Source organism: Stegostoma tigrinum, chromosome 3, assembly GCF_030684315.1.
Source record: "Stegostoma tigrinum isolate sSteTig4 chromosome 3, sSteTig4.hap1, whole genome shotgun sequence".
NCBI classification, from domain to species: domain Eukaryota; kingdom Metazoa; phylum Chordata; class Chondrichthyes; order Orectolobiformes; family Stegostomatidae; genus Stegostoma; species Stegostoma tigrinum.
The window spans coordinates 29,253,303-29,274,537 of record NC_081356.1 but is presented as its reverse complement, the minus strand read 5'-3'; the positions used below and the strand labels follow the sequence as shown (position 1 = coordinate 29,274,537).

At 42.2% G+C, this 21,235-nt stretch overlaps 1 protein-coding gene across 1 annotated transcript in view; it reads right to left on the bottom strand.

The window, feature by feature from the left end:
• The window catches only part of si:dkey-238d18.4 (TBC1 domain family member 17), a 62,922-nt gene extending 44,401 nt beyond the window's left edge, over positions 1-18,521 (bottom strand). Inside the window, exon 1 of the mRNA XM_048527995.2 lies at positions 17,997-18,521. Coding sequence (XP_048383952.1) covers positions 17,997-18,261 — 265 coding nt within the window. The 5' untranslated portion in view covers positions 18,262-18,521. The remainder of the gene's footprint in view (positions 1-17,996) is intronic.
• Between the last annotated feature and the right edge of the window lie 2,714 nt (positions 18,522-21,235).

Here is a 21,235-nt window from a genome sequence, read left to right as displayed (position 1 = left end):
CCTTTAAACCCTGCGAGCGTATTTGCTTTTACCGCCACTCATGGCACCCTCTGTATAAAAAAAATTCTCATGCATTTCCTTTCATCTTTCTCCCTCTCATCTTAAACTAATAGTTGACTTTTCCACTCTGGGAAAAAGGCACTGATCATCCACCTTTTCCATGCCCCTCACGATCTTATATACTTCTATCAGGTCACCCCTCAGCCTCTGACATCCTAGTGAAAACAGTATGAAGTTTGTCCAACCTTTCCTTATAGCTAATATACTCCAATCTAGGCAACATCTTGGTAAACCTCATTTGCACCCTCTCTAAAGGAGCCACATCCTTTCTACACTGTGGCAACCAGAACTGCACAAAACATTCCAAATGAGGCCTAATGTTTTCTACAGATGAAACCAAACTTGCCAATTTTTATACTCAATGCCCCAACCAATGAAGGCAAGCATGTCCAATGCCTTCTTTACCACTTTACCAGACTTTCAGAGTACTGTGGACGTGTACCCTAAGATCCCTCTACATATCAATGCTCCTAAACTTCCTGCCATTTACTGTATCCTTAACTCTTGCATTCAGCCTCCCAAAATGCATTGTGTCACACTTGTCTGGATTAAATTGCATCTGCCACATTTCTGTTCAACTTTCCAAATGATCTATATCCTACTGTAGCCTTCCTCACAATCCACATCCTCACCAATTTTTATGTCATCTACAAACTTACTAATCAGACCACCTACATTTTTATCCAAATCATTTGTTTATTTTACGAACACTAGGGGTCCCAGCACTGATCTCCTCTTAGCAAAAAACACCCCTCCACAACGACCCTGTTTTTCATGACCAAAACAATATTGTATCTAACTTACCAACTCAGAGGATCCTCTGTGGCTTAATCTTGTGGATCAACCTACCATGTCAGACACTTTAGTAAATTCCATGTGGACAACATCAACTGCCCTACCTTCAATCATCTTCATTGTATTCTTTTGAGGAATTAATCAAACTTGAAAGATAAAACCTCCCCTGCACAAAGTCATGCTGACTCTCCCTAATAAGTGCATTAGTTTTCAATTATGAGTAAATAATTTCACTGATTTAAGGCTTACAGGCCTACAACTCTGCCTATTGTCCTTCATAAACAGAGGAACAACATTGACTATTCTCTAATCTTCTGGGACCTTGCCTGTGGCTAAAGAAGATAACAAGATCTCTGTACAGGCCTCTAATCTCTTCCCTTGCCTCCCTTATTATCCTGAGATACATCCCATCAGGCCCTGGGGGCTTACCTACATTAATGCTTTTCAAGACACGCAACATCAATTCCTTGGACTCCAAATAAATTCCATCCTTGAGTAGACTTATTTCCCTAGCTACGCTCTTGTTCCTAACATAAGTATATGATGCCTTGGGATTCTCCTTAATTCTACTTATCATGAACATTTCACAGTCCCTTTTAAGTTTTTTTTTTAAAAAGTTCTTTTCTGCTTCCTTTATATTCAAGGGCCTTGTCTGATTTCAGTTTCCTGAACCTTATACAGGCTTCCTTTCTTGTTTTTGACTAAACTTTCTATATTTCATCATCCAGGTTTCTGAATCTTGCCACCCTTAACTGTCATCCTCACAGTAACATGCTGGTCCTAAACTCTGATCAATTGGCCTATAAAAGGACTTGCACAGGTCAGACATGGATTTACCCTCAAACAACTGTCCCAGTCAAAATTCTACAGTTCCTGCACTGTAATAATCAACTTTCCCCCAATCCAGCACTTCCATCCGGGGACTAATCTTATCCTAAAAAATCTCTTAAAACTTACAGAATTATGATCACTGTTCCAAAATGTCCCCACCCCCACCGAAATTTCAATTACCTGATGAGACTTATTCCCCAATCCAAGGTCTAGTACAGCCCCTTCCCTAATTGGACTGTCTACATCCTGTTTCAAGCAACCCTCCCGGTTGCACGTAACAAATTGTGCTCTGAGCCCCAGGCATTAAAGGGAGTCCCAATCAATAGCGGGGAAGTTAAAAATCACCCACGACAATAGCCATGTTGTTTTTACATCTTTCCATGATCTGCTCCTCTATCTCCTGATGGCTACTGGGAGGGCTATAGTATAAATTCATCATAGTGACTTTACCTTCCTTATTACTGACTTCTACCTATATGGCTTCATGGAATGAAGCTTCCAAGATGTTCTCTCTTAGTGCACCTGTGACATTCTCCTTATTGAGTCATGGAACTCCCCCACCCCTTTTACATCCCTTTCCATCATGCATGCAACGTTTAACCCCTGGAGCCCTGAGCTACCAGTCCTACCCTGGTCTCAAGTTTCTGAAACGGCTACAACGTTGCAGTTCCATGTACTAATCCAGGCTCTACGAACATCCAGCTGACCTGTTACACTCCTTGTATTGAAAGGAATACTTTTCAGACCACCAGTCTCACTGTGTTCATTAACCTGGCCCTGCCTGTTTTTCCTATTTAGGCTTGCTTGACCTTAACCTCCACCTCTCCTCAATCACTCCACAACTGACCTACTGATCTGCTTTGCAATTCTCTCCTGTCAACTACCAACCATTCTTAGTTTGCATCGTGCCATACCATGAAAGCAACGTGACTTCATATGGCAATATGCCAGACTCTCTCTTTGGAAGCCCATAACTTGGTATGTGTTTGTGACCCTGAGAGAATATTATGCCAGAACTGTTAGGTTACACCCATCAGGAAAGGATTAATAGGCCAAGATCACTTTGCTTTTGAGAAGAGTTTGAAAAGAGGCTTAAAATTACGACAGCTTTTGATTTAAGTTGACACCAGAGAGAATGTTTCATCCTGTTAGGAATATCAAAACAAGACGCAATTGATGTGACAATCACAAAAAATGAGACTGGGAATTCAGGAGGATCATGGCCACACCTCAGCATGTCCTCAACATGATCGATTAAATCGAAGTTTGTATAGCATTTTATAATGCCCTTTTAGTTTTGAGTGGTGCAGTTTCAAGATAACCAGCAGCACAGAATATGCTTTAAGCAAAATTTTTAAAGTTATAGTTTAGTAAACAACCACTACTGAAAGTAATTTAATTAAATAGGTGATAAATCTATTAGTCAACATGGTTTAAAAGTGACGTTTAAAGTTAATTACCAAAACGAAAGAAAGATCGATCAGTTTCTAAGATCACTTTAGGCTTGTTACTTTGGTTTGAAGGTTTTCTTGGAGGTGAAGGTGGGTGGGGTTGAGAGAAGGAAGAGTCCGAAACTTAGCAGCCATGATGGTTCCTGCAGTTGAATAGTTGGAATTTCCTTTCACAGGTGGACTGAGCAGAATAGGTCTGGGAAGGAGTGAAGGCTCCTCAATTCTGCATTTACAAGCAAGCTGTGTTGATGCACTAGGCAGCCTGGTTCAGTACGCAGTCCTTTAGCTGGTTTGCCTTCCTCCACCACCCTGTCGAAAGCACTTATTTCAGGAGTACTGCCCAAAATTTTCTTGGAGTTCTACTCAAAATGATGCTATGGTAACTTCAAATGAGCCATTGTTCCAACAGGCAAAGAGGTTAATTACAATTCCAATACTGCAACTCCTCAAGATTTGAAATGAAAACAAAGTGCTGGAGAAAAAGAGCAGATCTGGCAGCATATATGGAGAGGGGAAGATAGTTCATGATTTCAGACTGTTATCACTTCTTCAGAACTGAAAAATCATATCAGACTCAAAACACAGAAACATAGAAGATAGGAGCAGGGGGCAGCCATTCGGCCCTTCAAGCCTGCTCCGCCATTCATCACAATCATGGCTGAGTGTTTGACTCAACACCTAATCTTGCTTTCTCCCCTTAACCTTTGATCCCATTTACCCCAAGTGCTATATCTAGCTGCCTCCCAAATACATTCAATGTTTTGGCATTAACTACTTCCTGTGGTAATGAATTCCACAGGCTCACCACTCTTGGGGTGGAGAAATATCTCCTCATCTCCGTCCTAAATTGTCTCCCCTGAATCCTCAAACCGTGACCCTTGGTTCTGGACTCACCCAGCATCGGGAACATCCTTCCTGCATCTACCCTGTCCAGTCCTGTTAGAATTTTATAAGTCTCTATGAGATCCCCGCTCATTTATTTGAACTCCAGGGAAAACAATCATGACTTAGTCAATCTCTCCTCACATGTCAGACCCACCATCCCTAGAGTCAGCCCGTTAAACCTTCACTGCACTCCCTCGAGAGCAAGAGCATCCTTCCTCAGAAAAGGAGACCAAAACTGCACACAACATTGTAGATGTGGCCTCACCAAGGCCCTGTATAACTGCAACACATCCCTGCTCCTGTACTCAAAATCTCTAGCAATGAAGGCCAACATACCATTTGCCTTCTTTACCACCTGCTGCACCTGCATACTTACCTTCAGTGACAGGTGCACAAGGACACCCAGGTCCCACTGCACACTTCCTTCTCCCAATTTACAGCCACTCAGATAGTAATCCACCTTCTTGTTTTTGCTTCCAAAGCGAATAACCTCATTTATCCAAATTATACTGCACCTGCCATTGATCCGCCCACTCACCCAACCTGTCGAGATCATGCTGGAAGATTTCTGCGTGCTTGTCACAGTTTACCTTCCCACACAACTTGGTATCAGCTGCAAACTTGGAGATATTACATTTTGCTCCCTCATCCAAATCGTTAATATATACTGCGAATAGCTGGGGTCCCAGCACCGAACCCTGTGGCACCATACTAGTTACTGCCTGCCAATTTGAAAATGACCCATTAATTCCTACTCTGTTTCTTCTCTGCCAACCAGTTTTCTGTCCATCTCAATACACCTCCCCCAATCCCACATGCTTTAATCTTGCACAGTAATCTCTTATGTGGGACTATGTCAAACACTTTCCGATGTCCAAACATACTGCATCGACTGGCTCCCCCTTGTCAACTCTAGAATAGAATTCCAACAGATTTGTCAAGATACTTTCCCTTTCATAAATCCTTGCTGACTCTGTCTGATCACACCACTCCATTTTAAATGCTCCATTATAAAGTCCTTGATAACGGATGCGAAAATTTTCCCTACTGCCGACATTAAGCTTTCTGGTCTATAATTCCATTTTCTCTTTCCCTTCCTGTTTGAATACTGGAGTGAGATTAACTATCCTCCAATCTGCAGGGACATTCCAGAGTCAATAGAATCCTGGAAGATGACCACCCACCAATGCATCCACTATTTCTACAGCCAATGCTTTAAATACTATGGGATGTAGATTATTAGGCCCTGGGATTTAATCGGCCTTCAATTCCCATCAATTCTCCCAGCGCCATTTCTCTACTTATATTGATCCCTCTCAATTCTTCCCGCTCACTAAATCTTGCATTCTCCAACAATGTTGGAATTTGATTTGTACCCTCTTCTGAAGGCAGAGCCAAAGTATGTAGTCAGTTGCTCAGCCATTTCTTTGTCCACTACTGTGCATTCAATGGTTTCTGTCTGTAGGGGACCTCATTCGTCTTCATCAATCTCTTTCTCTTCACGTACTTATAGAAACTCTCAGCGTCAGTCATTATGTTCTCTGCAAGGTTACTTTCGTACTATATTTACCACTTCTTAATCAATCCCTTAGTCCTTTTTTTCCTGAATTCTAAACCGCTTCTAATCCTCAGACATATTATGTTCCTTGGCCAATCGGTACACTTCTTCCTTAGATTGGATACTCTTTTTAATTTCCTTTGTAAACCATGGATTGGCCCTCTTATCCATTCTGCTTTTATGACAGACAGGAATAAACAGTTGTTGTAGTTGCTCCGTGCGTTCCTTGGATGGCTGCTATTGCCTATCTGCTGCCATCCCTTTAAGTAACTCTCCCCAATCTATCAAGGCCAACTCACACCTCATATTCTCATAGTTTATTAAGGTTCAGCACCCTAGTCTCTGAATCAACAACCTCACTCTCCATCGTGATTAAAAATTCTATCACATTATAGTCGCTTATCCCCAAAGGGTCTCACACAGTTAGAGTGGCAATGAATCCCTTCCCTTCCTCCATATATTGGTCAAGAAAACCATCCCATACACACTTCAGAAATTCCTCCTCTATGGCATTTGTCTCTATCTCCACAGATGTTGCCAGATAAAAGAAATTAATTACTTCAGAATTTACCATGACATCTTTCCAATGTCCTGTTCTTTCAGAAGTTTTGAATTCTCACACCTTTAGAAGAATTTGTTACATTGTCCAATGGTTAATCAAATTCTAAATGATCCCTTCAGTAAAACAAATCATTTGCTGTGATTTTCATCCCAAAGGGACTTTTGAAACATAATTTAGAGTTTTCTCTTCAAGCTACAGATTTGAAAGTAATGTTCTTTTAATAATACTTTCTTAAAAATCTGGAAAGTCAGAACTGCAAAAGGAGTGAAAGTATTTCCCCTTGTCACTAGAGTGGTAAGAATGTGAACCTTGCTACCACAAGAGGGTTGAAATGAACAATATAGATACATTCAGGGGGAAGTTTGGATAAATGTACAAAAGGAATAGGTGAGGCTGAAAGGAAGATGAGTAAGGATGGAGAGAAGCTTGGAGTAGAAAGTGAACACCATTGGACTGAATTTCCCGTTACCACATTCTATGTAAGCTAATGTCATTGACAGGCCAAAGCTATCAGGAAAGACTGAATAGGCTAGTGACAGGAGGCTGTCATGCTAAAGATCTTTAAAATTAGGAGTGGTTTGATACGGTAGGTGTAGAGAACATATTACTGCTGTGGGACCGCCCAAAACTAGGGCTCAAAGATTAGGTGATAGCTAATAAACCAATTGAAAATTCAGGAGAAGCTTAGGGTTCTTGTGTCACAATGGAAAGGGCTTACCTCTGAGCCAGGAGACCTGCGTTCAAGTCCTGACTGTTTCAAAGTGTGCATTAACATTTCTGAATAGGTTGATCAGAAAATATCTTCAAGAGAAACATCTTTACAAACACGTGAATGTGGAATTCACAACCACATGTACGATTTGATGTGAAGAGCACAGATTTATTGAAGGGGAAGGTGGATATGCAAGAGAGGAAGGATCGGGAGGAAATGACAATAAGAAGAGATGACGAGGGGATGGGAAGAGATTCAGACACAGCACTAATACCAACATGGACGAGTTGGTTTGAACAGCCCGTTTTTGTGCTGCAAATTCAGCAAAGCATTTACTCTCAAATCAATAGCTAAATTTGCATCCTCTCCATTACCTAAATTGGCTGCTATCTTGCTGGAACATGCTTCCCTGCAGTTGAGTGAACTCATAAAACTATTACTTGATCTAATAGTCTACAATGCTTTCAGCTTTTCACCTGTGCTGTAGCTAAAAACACTGGGTTTAAACGGATTTCTTTCATATGCACTGGAGAACTTTCATTTGAAAGTTCTTTTAAAATTATCTTCCACTGTATTAAAAAGGATGCAATTTGTATCATTAAGCATCTTTCATAACCTCAGAACATCCTGAAAATGCTTTATAGCCAGCAAATTCCTTTTGAAGCACAGACACTTACAATAATTACAAATTTTTGTCATGCTAGAGTTTAAAGGAATGAGAGGTGATCTTACTTCGATTTAGGATTCTGATGGGATTTCACAAGGTCGATGATGAAAAGATGTTTAGACTAAAACTATGGGATACAGTTTTTAACTGGCAGACTACAAATTTTAAAAGTAAAATGAGGAGAATTTCTTGTTTCTCCAGTAGGGAGTTAATTTTTGGAACACTCTTCCCTAGAGAGTGATAAAAGCTGAGTCATTGACTATTAAGACAAAGGCAGACAGATATATTTGACTAACAAGGAGTTGTTGGTTACCATGGTCAGGCAGGAACCTGAAGTTGAAATCACAATCAGATCTACTGCAGTCTTGTTGAATAAAAGAGCAAGCTAGAAAGCCCAAATAGCATACTCCCGCTCCTAATGTTATAATTGTACAAGTGCAAGGAAACTCAAAAACTAATACTGCATACAGAAAGAACCCACAAATAGTAACACATTAATGGCCAGATCATTTGTTTTTACTGATGCTGTTTGAGAGGTCAAAATTGGCTGGGGACACCGGTGGCTGGAGAAAGCAGAGGAGGAGGAGGGTGGGGCTGGGAAATCACTCTGCTGTTTTGCAAACAGCGTTATGAGATCCTTTATGATCTCCTGAGAACCACTACTAAAGAGGCCTCAGTTTAATATCTCACTGGCATGGCAACACCTCCTATTCTGCAGGTCTGGCAGTGGCAGCCTCGATTGTGTGTTCAGGTCTCTCGAATGGGACTTGAATCCACAAACTTCCATGTTGGGAATAGGTAAGAGTGCCAGTGACACACAGGTAATGGTATTTAAAAGCTATAAAGGCATTTAAGCAGTCACACTTTTGAAGAAGGTGGTCATAATCCATTCCCATCTTACAATTCAGGATATTTCTTACCTCACTTCAGGTTCATTCAGAACTCTAAACTTCTAACAAACTTTATATTTGTGGGTAAGGCATTGATAGCAAAGTACTCCAAAGAGCCTATAAAAGTGTCGAATTTGAGCTCACTTTTTTCTTATTCATTCATATCAATGAAGGACAACAGTTAGCATTGTACTTAAAGGCTAAACTACCAGTCTAATTTAATTGCAATATGATAGTCCAGGGATGCAGAATACACATAATCAGAAAGAAGATATCCAAATATGAATAATTTTTATAAAGAAGGCTGGTCAAAAATATTAAATGTTTTATTTATAAACTTTTAATGGAGTCCTTTAAAGACCATAATGTGATGGGCTGTTGTCTCAGAATTTGTACTTCACCACATGTCAAAAGCAAGCACTTTAGAAAAAGAGCCAGCTACACTTAGACCACCTGCATGCTTGGATTTCAACTCACCAGGTCAAAGGCAAATATAGATCATTTTAAGTAATCATAGTTATTGGTTTAATATGCTTGATGTCAGCCCTACAAGATCTAAATTGCACATCAAGTAACTATCTCAAGGACAAGTGACATCAAGTACCTAAAGACACAACCGACATCCAGGATTTCAAAGGCGATGTCCCTTAGTGAATGAAATCAGTCAGCTTACATGTGACTCCTAACCCAATGCCAATGTGGCTGACCCTTAACTCACTTCTGAAAAAGTCTTGCAAGCCACTCAGTTTCACCGGCAATTATGAATTGACAACAGTTGCTAGCCTTGCTAGTAACACCCACATCTATGAAAAGAAATAAATAGTGGTGTTTACAGTCCACACTAGCCTCCTTCCAACCTACTTCATCTATCCCTACCTCCCTATCCACACAACCTTCTACTCCAGGGCTTTTCAATATCTTTGCCTGGTAGAAGCCATAATTCAACTTCTCTCCCATTCTGGGAAGGGGGTAAACTGCTGAAAGATCATTTCCAGAGCAGCAAGCATGAACTTTCGAGTTCATCACTCACCCAGCCCCTCAGTGGCACTTTCAACCAGCTCCCGTTAAGCCACTAAACCCACCAAACTCAAGCCATTCGTTCTCTTCCCTGGATCTGAATGTCTTGAAGGATTTTTCAAAAATCCTTCCTGTATATCAATGCTCCAGTCCCCTGATTGAATTAAATGGCTCACATTGCGCTGCTCACTGCTCCTCCCATCAGATTACTGTTTTGCTCTCTCTTTTGATGCAGTTCAATTCACAGCAGGAGAGAAATAGCCTGCTTGTTGGACAAGTCTGCTCTGCTCTCTTCCTATCTATGTTGTGTGCTTATCCAGGTCCCCTTCAAATACAATTTTCTCCTTAAAATATATAAGCAGATGCTAGCATGCATGCAGCATATTAAAGCTGTCAGAACATACAGTAATACAGAATCATTTTGACAAAGAGTTTTGTCTTGTTTTGTCACAGGTCCAAAGAGTCAAGTTTCAATCCATTATAGTTTATTGTATCAGTTCCAAGACTGGATCACTTGAAATAATAAAAGCAACCTGCAGTTCTTAATGGGATAGTCCTGCATAAAACAGCTTAGAAGGTTTAGAACTACAGCTGTCTTTCAGAATTGACCATGACCATGACAACTCTTAAAATCTTACTTGTGACAATCATTTCAGGCCTAATTCAATGAACTGATTCAAGTAGCAAGACGTTACTGTAATATAGCAAATGCAGTAACCAGTTTGTGCACGGTAAGATCCCACAAAGTCATGTGACAATGACCAAACAACCTGTTATGGTAATTTTAGTTGAGAATCATGGAGGAAACGCTCCCCCATTCAGCTTTGAAATATTGGCACAGGAATTTATACAAATATCTGTGTGATGGCACCCTACAATGCACAAGGCAATGCCCACATAACAGTAGCAGACTCGGCCTGGAATTCTGGGTTCAAGCCTTGGAGTGCCACCCTTCTTATTCAGCGCTAGCCGTAATTGCCATTTATACACTGGAGCACAGTGCTGTTGGCCTTCAAGAAGCAGATTGGCAGTCAAGGATTCACAGCACTAGTTTCTGGAAACTGGACATGTATAGGAATATGAGATAACAAAGTGTGGAGCTGGATGAACACAGCTGGCCAAGCAGCATCTCAGAAGTACAAAAGCTGATGTTTCGGGCCTAGACCCTTCATCAGAAAAGGGGGATGGGGAGAGGATTCTGAAATAAATAGGGAGAGAGGGGGAGGCCGACCGAAGATGGACAGAGGAGAAGATAGGTGGAGAGGAGAGTATGGGTGGGGAGGTGGGGAGGTGGGATAGGTCAGATCGGGGAGGACGGACAGGTCAAGGGGGCGGGATGAGGTTGGTAGGTAGATTTCACCAGCTTCAAAATCTCCCCTCCCCCCACTGCATCCCAAAACCAGCCCTGCTCGTCCCCGCCTGCCTAACCTGCTCTTCCTCTCACCTATCCCCTCCTCCCACCTCAAGCCGCCCTTCCATTTCCCACCTACTAACCTCATCCCGCTCCCTTGACCTGTCCGTCCTCCCCGGACTGACCCATCCCCTCCCCACCCATACTCTCCTCTCCACCTATCTTCTCCTCCATCCATTTACGGTCTGCCTCCCTCTCTCTCCCTATTTATTTCAGAATCCTCTCCCCAACCCCCTTTTCTGATGAAGGGTCTAGGCCTGAAACATCAGCCTTTGTGCTCCTAAGATGTTGCTTGGCCTGCTGTTCATCCAACTCCACATTTTGTTATCTCGGATTCTCCAGCATCTGCAGTTCCCATTATCTCTGATCACAGGTATAGGAATAGACTGTTTCATTTGGCAGGAGGATCAGTAACCAGAGGACACCGATAGAAGGTAATTGGCAAGGAAACCCAGAGGAGACATGAGTTTTGTTTTTAAAAAACTAACAGTGGTCATAGATTCCTACAGTGTGGAAGCAGGCCAATTGGCCCATTAAATCCATACCAAACCGCAAAAGACCATCCCACGCAAGCTCTACCATATTCGTGTTATCCTGTATTTTCCCATGGCTAATCAATGTACCCTGCACATCCCTACATGCTACAGGAAATTTAGCATAGCCAAACCACCTAAGCTGCACATTTTTGGAGCGTGGGGGGAAACCCAAGCTGACACAGAGAGAATATACAAATTCACCCAAGGGTGGAATTGAACCCAGGTTCTTGGCGCAGTGAGGCAGCAGTGCTAACCACTGAGCCACCACGCCAATTGTGTTGTTAGGATCTGGACTGTGCTGCCTGAAAGGCAGGCAGAAGCAAGTTCAAAAGCAACTTTCAAAACGATATTGAATAAATAACTGAAGTGGAAAAATCCTGGAAATTGTGGACAAAAGTTCCCATTTCCTCCACCCACTTAAATGGTTTCCTGTACCGAGGTCAATTCACTCAACTGCCCTGCAGTCCCCACTCCTCAACACGTGGCTTGCAAGAACCTTGTAACAGTTGGACAATTGCAGGCTCCTTAAGGGATATCCCTCAAGTCCCCATACCTGCACACCTATAATCAAACCCTGCTGTTCTTGATCACGGACCAAGTTTGAATTGCCTGATCTAAAGACTTGTTTCTACCTCCTGGGAGAAAAGTGAACAGATAACTTTGTTCCTGCTGGTTACAGCTCAACATCTACAGCTCAGACACCAACTCCTCAACTTGAGTGTGAAGTTGCTCAAACTGCAAACATTTGCTACAGGTGTGTTCACTGTAGATCACCTTGGTGTCCAGCAACTCCTATTTGCTGTACCTGAAACACATCAGCCAACTTGACCTCTCTATCGTATTTTACTTGTTATGAATTAGGCCATTCAAGTAATCCTCCTCTTTATACTTAAGTATCCCCAATCTGAATGCTCAAATTGTATTTAAACTTTTTTGACACACTGGTGTCAATCTTATACCCATCAAGCCTATTTGTAAGAGAGGGGGAGTCAAAAAATGATTGAAGACCCAAATACAAAATCCCTATGCTAGAAATAATCACCAGATGCTTTGTTTAGGCAAAAATTAAGCAAACATCTCTCTCATTGGCCTGCTGAACTCCTGAGACACTGAACCCTAGCACTCCAGTGGAATTCACATTTGCTAAGCTGAACTGAGTTGGCTACTTAGAAAAATGCATGCAACAAAAAAGACTTAGCTAAGTCAGCTAATGAGGATCCAATTTTAGCCAATTCTTAATTAGGCTGCTCGTTTCATGCACCCCTTGAAGATATCCTGCTCAAGGGCTTTTTGCTCTTCTTGGGTCAATTGAACCATCATTGGCACATCTGCACCGAAATCATGCAAAACTAAATCATTTCCACAAACTAATGATACCATCTCTGGGAGAAGTTCAGTCATGTTCTCTGGTAAGACTCGTTGGTTGTGCTGCATTTAAAGTTTGACAAAATATAGAGAATGTGGTTAAACATTTTTGTACACTGGTCTATGGTTACTTTGTCTACTTGATCACCACTGTCATCACTTTCCTCATCTATTTCCTCTGGGCAAAATTCTTACAGTGACGTCACCATATGTAAGCGCATGAACAACAGGAGCATCACAGTTTCTGTATCTTGCTCACAATGTGCATGCAGCTTGTACAGACATCCTTCTCACAGAATCTAATAATTCCAAAATCATCTTCCCATTAGACACACTGGGTCCTTTAAAATTACCATCAGCGGATTCCTCGTCAGCAAAGATGCTGACCACAGGCTGTGCCAAGTGTTTGTCAGAAATCTTGTCCCTTACATGTTCTGCTGTCCAGATGGCACTTCTCACTGTAAATGCTTTCTGGAACAATGTTATCTCCAGGCCTCCGCACAATGTGCATACCTTCTAAACTTGCCCTTATGCTCAGGCTTTATCAACTATAAAATTCTTTGGTTCCTTGGCTAAATCAATGATGTTACATTCTGGGATAAGTATATAATAAACATATGAAAAAGAATTCCAGCACATGCACATACTGAGCAAACGTAAAGCATGAACAACATCTTGCAGTTTTCACCAAACCCAACCGACCTGCAATGAGTGCACCATGTGGAACAAAGTACTTCTGAAACCAGTCCAGACAAACTTGCCTGATTATTCATGCTCTAGTTACCACAACAGTGCAGTGGAAATATTCTTATCTCCTGGAAACATCATGGGCACTGGCTTTTTCTGATGTACAACAATTTACATTTTTCTGTTCCAGCTGTACTAGCACAACTATGCACATTAAATCTATCTTTTGTGTCTTCCATCTGTTGGTGCTCTTTCACGAGCTGCTACTAAGGTTTTTCCTGGTGCATAATGCCAAAATATGGATACTGCATCAGTATTTTAGATTTCTCCAAAAGAAAAGCTTTCATTAGCAACTGGGGTGTTTTCCCCATGGTACGGGAATCCAAAACTATAGGGCATAGGTTTAAGGGGAAAGATTTAAAAGAGACCTACGGGTTAACTTTTTCCAACTAAAGGTGGTGCGTGTATGGAATGAGCTGCCAGAGGAAGTGGTGGAGGCTGGTACAATTACGACATTTAAAAGGCATCTGGATGGGTGGAGGAATGGTTCAGAGGGATATTGGCCAAACGCTGGCAAATGGGACTAGATCCTGTCCTAAGTCCTTAATTTAGGATGTCTGGTCAGCATGGAAGAGTTGGACTGAAGGATCTGTTTCGACTCTGTACAATCCTATGACTCCATGACTTGGCAACTTGTATATGAAACTTCCAGCTGCCTCAACGTGTCAGGGATTTATCTCCAGACACTTTTTAGTTACTCTACTTGATGGCACCTTTTAGATTTGAGAACCAACCAGGACACTATTTGCATTAAGTTTAAATATTCAGTTCATGGAATTTGGGGCTTGCTTAATCAACAATGGTTTAGTCAATGGCACCCTCTTATTCCATCATCATTCAGTCTATCTCATCGCTTTTCGGTTTACTCTTTGCTTTTTTTGTTTATTTCGTTCTTTCTGAATGTAAAACCTAGCATGAAAACTGGATTCTCTGCTTCTTAAAATCAAATAGTGGAGGTACCCACCCCATACTTCTCATTCAGCTTTTGCAGAGCCTGGTGGAGGTGAATTCAATGGAAGCTTTCAACAGGGAATCAGATCATTATCTGAAAAGGAAGAATGTGTAGGTTATATGTAGGAGGTGGGGGAATGGTACCACAAGTACAGTACCTTAAACTGAGCTACCTGAGAACCATCAGTATCCAACTGAACATGCCTTTAAGCAGGCCAAACAAGAATTTTAAATTTGAGCTTATGGGAGTTGCTGCATTGGTGTGATGGCAAGATCCAAGTCGCATGACAACCTTTGTGGCTCTACCAAAAGCATGCTTCGAAAACTTTGCTAGTTACTACACTGTCGCTGTGATTCACCCACAAAGACACCTAGGGTCCATCTACTTGTGCATCCCCTTTAGTGTTTTATCATTTATTTATGTTGGCTCTCCATGCTCTTCCTACCAAGATGAATCACCTCATACTTCTCAGCAGTGAACTTAATCTGTCACTTATCTGTCCATTAAACCAGCTTGTCTGTGTCCTTTTGAAGTTCTCCATTATCCTCCCTACAGTTCTAAATGCCTCCATGTGTCGTATCATCTGCAATTTTTAAATTAAATATAAATTCCACAAATAACCCTGGTATGATTTGAACCCAGACACCAGACTCAAAACCTCAGGATTACAATTCTGACAACATTACCACAATGCCAGCACCTTCTCAGTTAAGCAAGGTTTCAACAAGTCAAGGAACCACATCATGAGTGAAGGGAGGAAGCTCAAATAAAGCATAAACCACATGGACCAGTCGGGCTAAATAGCCTATTGCAACTTTATACATACAGACATAGGAATTATGAGGGGTGGCACGGTGATTAGCGCTGCTCCCTCACAGCGCCAGAGTCCTGGCTTCGATTCCACCCTTAGGTGACTGTCCATGTGATGGTACCATTCTCCCCATGTGTGTGGGTTTCCTCTGGGTGCTCTGGTTTCCTCCTGCAGTCCAAAGATGTGCAGGGTAGGTGGATTGGCCATGCTAAATTGCCCGCAGTGTCCAGGGATATTGAGGTTAGGTGGGTTAGACATGGGAAAATGCAGGTGTAAGGGGAATGAGTTGTGGTGGGATGCTCTTCGGAGGTACGGTCTTTGGAGGGACAGTGTGGGCTTGTTGGACCAAATGGCCTGTTTCCACACTGTAGGGATTCTATGATTACAACCTTACATTTTTGCCCCTTAAGCCAGCTCTGCCATTCAATAAGACCTTGGCTGATTTGATTACGCCACATTTCTGCCTATTCTGATAAGCAGGGAGTGAAAAGTTATCAAGAATATGCTAACCACTACCTTAAGTTCAGGTACTCTGTTGCTAATACCTTTTGAGAAGGATACACTACTTTTACAAGGGTAACACCACCAGGGATGGTCAAAACAAACCTATGATGTGGAGGTGCCAGTGTTGGACTGGGGTGAACAAGGTCAGAAATCACATGGAGCAAGGGACTCGAAACGTTAGCTGACTTTTTCTTCACAGATGCTGCCAGACCTGAGCTTTCTCAGCAACTTCTGTTTTTGTTCCGAAATCACACGATACCAGGTTATACTCCAACCTGTTTACTGGTAAACACAAGCTTTCGGAGCTTCAGTAAAACCTATAAACCTGAAAACAGGATTGAATCTTTCCTCAGCTGCAAATGAAACAGTTGAGTTGCCAAGTTCTCCAGATGTGACTCTTACAAGGAGGAATGCTTTTGCTTGAATCTAGCAAATGTGAATAATCACCAGCTTTCACAGTCAACAAACATCATCAAAGCCATCTGCCAAGACACACACTTGTTTCTGCCAACATATTCCAAGAGCTCAAGATACTAAACTATCATTATTACGAGCAGTGGGAAAAGCACAACTTTTTCAACCTGTCAATCACACAATACATTGTGTTTCTGACTGACCAGCACACATTAGAGATGCAGTTAGTTTACCCATGATAGTTTTATTTATTCAGCTTCCCCTCATTTAGCCCCTAGTCTATTTTGAAAACTATAATTAAATCACCCCTGAACTTTCTAAATTCCAAGAAATATAAGGATACCTTATGTAATTTCTCCTGAGGTTACTTCTCAAACTCCAGATTATCACTCTATACACCTATGCTGCACTCACTCCAAAAATAATTTAGCCTTCGTACAGGGCGGTGCCCAGAACTGTTCACAGTAACCAAAACTTAAGATAGTAGCAGCTTTACTTGTCATCACATAATTACCAATCATTACAATAATTACTCCGCTTCAGTAGGTATTTCAAAGGGTTTCAACCTTCAGTGGACGGCCTCATGGTTACCTACACTGAAACATATTTGGCACAATTTTATCTACTGTCCAAATTTTAGTCCCCATTACAAAGTGCAAAACCAGCATTCCAATGGTTTCGAGAGGTTAGGTCAATTGAAGCAGATGCTAATTACTAAAATACATAGCTCAGTACTTTATGCAAATTCTTGCAAATGTGAAATTTGCAAGTCTTATGGACATTTTGAATATGTGATCATAAACACCTTTGCACTCGCAATACTGAAATATATACACAAGTTTAAAAGAATATGGTTGCATCACACCGTCAGCATAAAAAGGAAAAAAAGTGAAGTCAAACTTAACCCCAAGCCTTGACATCACATGGGCTGCTTTCAGCACAGTCAACCCATTTTCACCTACTTCTGGTCTCTTCTTTCCTACTGGCATACCATTATTCATCCTTTTGTCTGCCCTACTGTCTTTCTCTTCGTCCAGGCTCTGTCTCCACCTAACATCTCATTCATTTTACCCCATCCTCTGCATGATTACCACATTGTTCCTAGTTCCTACGAGTTCTGATGAAGGGTCACTGATCCTGAAAATGTTGACCCTGCTTTCTCTCCACAGATGCTGCCAGACCTACAGAGTTCCTCCAGTAATTTTTTTTGTTTCAAGCTTAACCATTTGCTCATCCTAGTGTATACATAAGTAACATAGACCTTTATTAAATTTCACTGTAGAACTGTTACCACAGAGCACGTGGATAACCCCACCTTGAACAAACTAGATTCTCCTGTACAACACATCAGCCCAAGACATACTGCAGAGTAATATCACAAAATTAATCAGTCACTCATTCCAGATAATACAAGTAATTACTTGGAAAATAAGATCTTTCAACACTTTTTTTCATTCCTCTTCCTTGGTCATTCTCCTCCTTGGGACGCTTCACAATCCCATTTCTCCCTGGAGCTCCACTAACCTTCACTCACTCACAATGCCGGGTGTGACAAATCACAAATACAAGAAGAAAATCTACAAGACACCTTATCATTCACCACTCTCCTCATTCCCTGAAGATCCTGTCATAGGAGGTCTATCGTCCCTCGTCAGGGATCACTTCCTGTCCCTCTTCAGGGGAACTGTTCATCGCTTCCCTGGGTGGCTGTTGAGCTTGAGTGGGCGTTACGCTCCTAAGGGCTGCTCAGACCTGGGGACGGGGTTGTTCGACTCTGGTGGGCATCACACCCCTAATGAGCTGTTTGACCCCAGTAGGCACCACTCACCCTCCTTGAATATGAGTTTACGAAAGTAAGACTCTCTGACCAGCCTCCCGTCCGGGTCGAACAGTAGTGGGAAGGTGCCGGCGCTGAGCTGGGGCCCTCCGCCTCTCAACACAACCGGTACTGGGGCCTCCCGACAGCCAAAGAACCTGCACCCCTCACCGGCGGCGGCCGCCTGCTCCTTCTCCCGAGGGTCCGACCCCTCATGTTCCTCAGATCTAAGGCCACGGCGCGAAGTCCCGGGGCTTGGGTCTCCGCTCGCCTCCATAAACCACACCAGGGGACAGAGCCCTGAGGGGCAGTGGATCAAATGGTCTGGAGGGGCCGGTGGATAAGGTCAGAGGTCAGGGCGGAGGGGCGGGGCTGTGGGTTGGGGTGGCAAGGGGCGGGGCAGAAGGGCAGGTGTGTGAGTTGGGGTGGTAAGGGGCGGGGCAGAAGGGCGGGACTGTGGTGAGGGACGGGGAAGAAGGGCAGGTTTGTGGGTTGGGGTGGAAAGGGGCAGGGGCAGAAGGGCGAGGCTCCGTTTGGTTTGACCACAGGTTGAGGGCGTGGCCAGTGGGCGCCAGTAGTCGGCGGGGCCTGATTGTTGTGCGCAGCATGAAGGGGGCGGGGATTAGCCAAAGAAGGCGGGGTATCATGAGGAGGCGGGGTTATTGTGGGCGGGGCCTGATGAAGGGCCGGTTCTGCCTTCATCCACATCAGCTCATTCATTCCAGCTGTTTACATTTTTTAATTTTCATCACTTCTTGCAAATTCTTTCTTTTTTCTTTCAGTTTATATTTCTAATAAATCAAAACAGTTATTCATATTTAGTACATTATGGCAGTATTTGTGGATTGAGGAAAGAAATGCACGTTTTAGTTCTGATCTTTCACCGTCCTCTTTGTAAACTAATTCGCCCATTTTCTTTATTCGAATAATCCAACCGAATTTGTCATTTCTGATCACTTCTTAAAAAGATTTTTTCTTTAGATTTTTTGATCCATCTGGCTGCCTATTTTCCATTTTCTCACTCACAGCATTCGTTACAAAATCTTTGCCCAGCTCCGTATCAATACATCCACCAACTACTAGTGAACATGTATATGATTGTCCTACTTCCAGACATGTCTATCGTCTTAAAGTTATTGTACTACAAGGAGACATTTGCAGGACAGACGTTCTGCTGTTTGCTTTGTGTCGTCATAAGCTTTTATTTAGTGCTGCTACATCAAGCTGATGCAACCAAAACACAATGTTTTGTTGTGTTTAAAACCATTAAGCTTTAGAGAAGTCCCTGTCATGTAATGACCATCTAAAAGACAATGCACTTGTCATCAGAATTACATGGAATGTACAGCAGAGAAACAGGCCATTTAGCCCAGTAACTAATTAGGGCAGCATAGTGGCTCAGTGGTTAGCACTGCTGCCTCACAGCACCAGGGACCCAGGTTTAATCGCAGCCTCAGGTGACTGTCTGTGTGGAATTTGCACATTCTCCCGATGTCTGCATGGGTTTCCTCTGCATGGGTCCAAAGATATGCAGGCTAGTTGAATTGGCTGTGCTAAATTGTTCATAGTGTTCAGGGATGTAGGTGGGTCACAGGGAGGTGCGTCTGGGTGGGATGCTCTCAGGGTTGTTATGGGCTTGTTGGGCAAGAGGGCCTGTTTCCACACTGTAGGGATTCTAACCCAAGCTAGTGATTATACTCTACACATCCCCCTTCCTCTCACTCAACCAGAAATTCTCTCTATTCCTCTCCCACTCCTATGTTTATTTAGCTCTAACCTAAATATATCTATGCTAGTCACCTCAACCACTCCCTATGATTTATATTCTCATTTCTTGCTGAGTTCCATGTACAGCAGAAGCTTGAGAACCAGACGTGTACACTGTGTTCACACGCCAACAGGTGTGCATTGATCCTGTGCAACTTAAAGAGAACATTACCTGTGATAGTGTGTTTAATATTTTGATCACTCTATAACTAAAGACATTTGTCTTGAATTTTCCCAATGGGTTTATTAGTGACTGTAGTTTTAGGAACCTAGGAACAGAAGTTTGATCAAACACTTCAAAGCCTTTTACCCACACTATCCCCATAAATATTTATGCCACTGATAAACAGAAATCTACTTACCCCTAAGCACACTCAAAGTCTGGGGTTCTACAGCTCTCTGCCTCACAGCACCTGGAACCTGGGTTCGATTCCAACCTTGAATGACTGTCTGTGTGGAGTTTGCACATTCTACCCATGTCTGGGTGCTCCAGCTTCCTCCCATAGTCCAAAGATATGCAGGCTAGATGGATTGGCCATGCTAAATAGTGTTCAGGGAGGTGCACATGAGGGGGATGGTTCTAGGTGGGACGCCCTGAGGGTTGGTGTGGATTTGGTGGGCTGAAGGGCAAGTTTCCACACTGCAATGATTCTACTAACCAAGATTATCTATTTACCAATACCTAAGTAAATCATTTTGTGTCATCTCAGTCTTAAATGGCATTCCCTACTTTTAAATTGTGCCTCCCAGATCTGGACTTGCCAACCAGGTTAAACATCTTATGTTCATTGACTTTGTCAATCCACTTAAGTATTTTTTTAAATGAGATCACCTCTCATTCTTCAAAACTCCAGAGAACACAGATCCAGTTTCCTCAATTTCTCTTCATAGGGCAGTTCCTTCATGCTGAAAAAAAATTCTGATGAACATTCATTGGGCTCTAAATATTGCAATAATATCTTTCCTGAGAAAAGGAGACCAAAACTGCATTCGGTAATTCAGGTGTGGTCGAAACAAGCTCCTATACAATTGAAGCAAAACTTTACTAATCCCATGCTCAAATCATTTTGCAATAAACATGACCAAAACACTATCTATTATCTCACATAATTACAAAGCAATGCTGTTCTGATCTATGAGCAGAGTAAAATTGGTTGAAACATTTTTCTTCATAAATGAGCAACTCAGAAATAATTGTATTTCCCCATGCATTAGATCCCTCATACAGTGTATGCATTAGCTGTGGCTCCATGGATAGTTCTAATGTTCTGGGAACATTTGTTCAAATCCCTGCTTGACAGATAGTGAAATTTGAATTCAATAAAGAAATCGGAATTTAAAAAAGAAGCTACTCTAATGATGACCATGAAGCCATTATCAATTCTGGTAAAAACCCATTTGGTTCAAGAATGTCCTTTAGGAGATGAAATCTGTCATCCTTACATGGTCTAGTCTACATGCGACTCCAGATCCACAGCAATGTG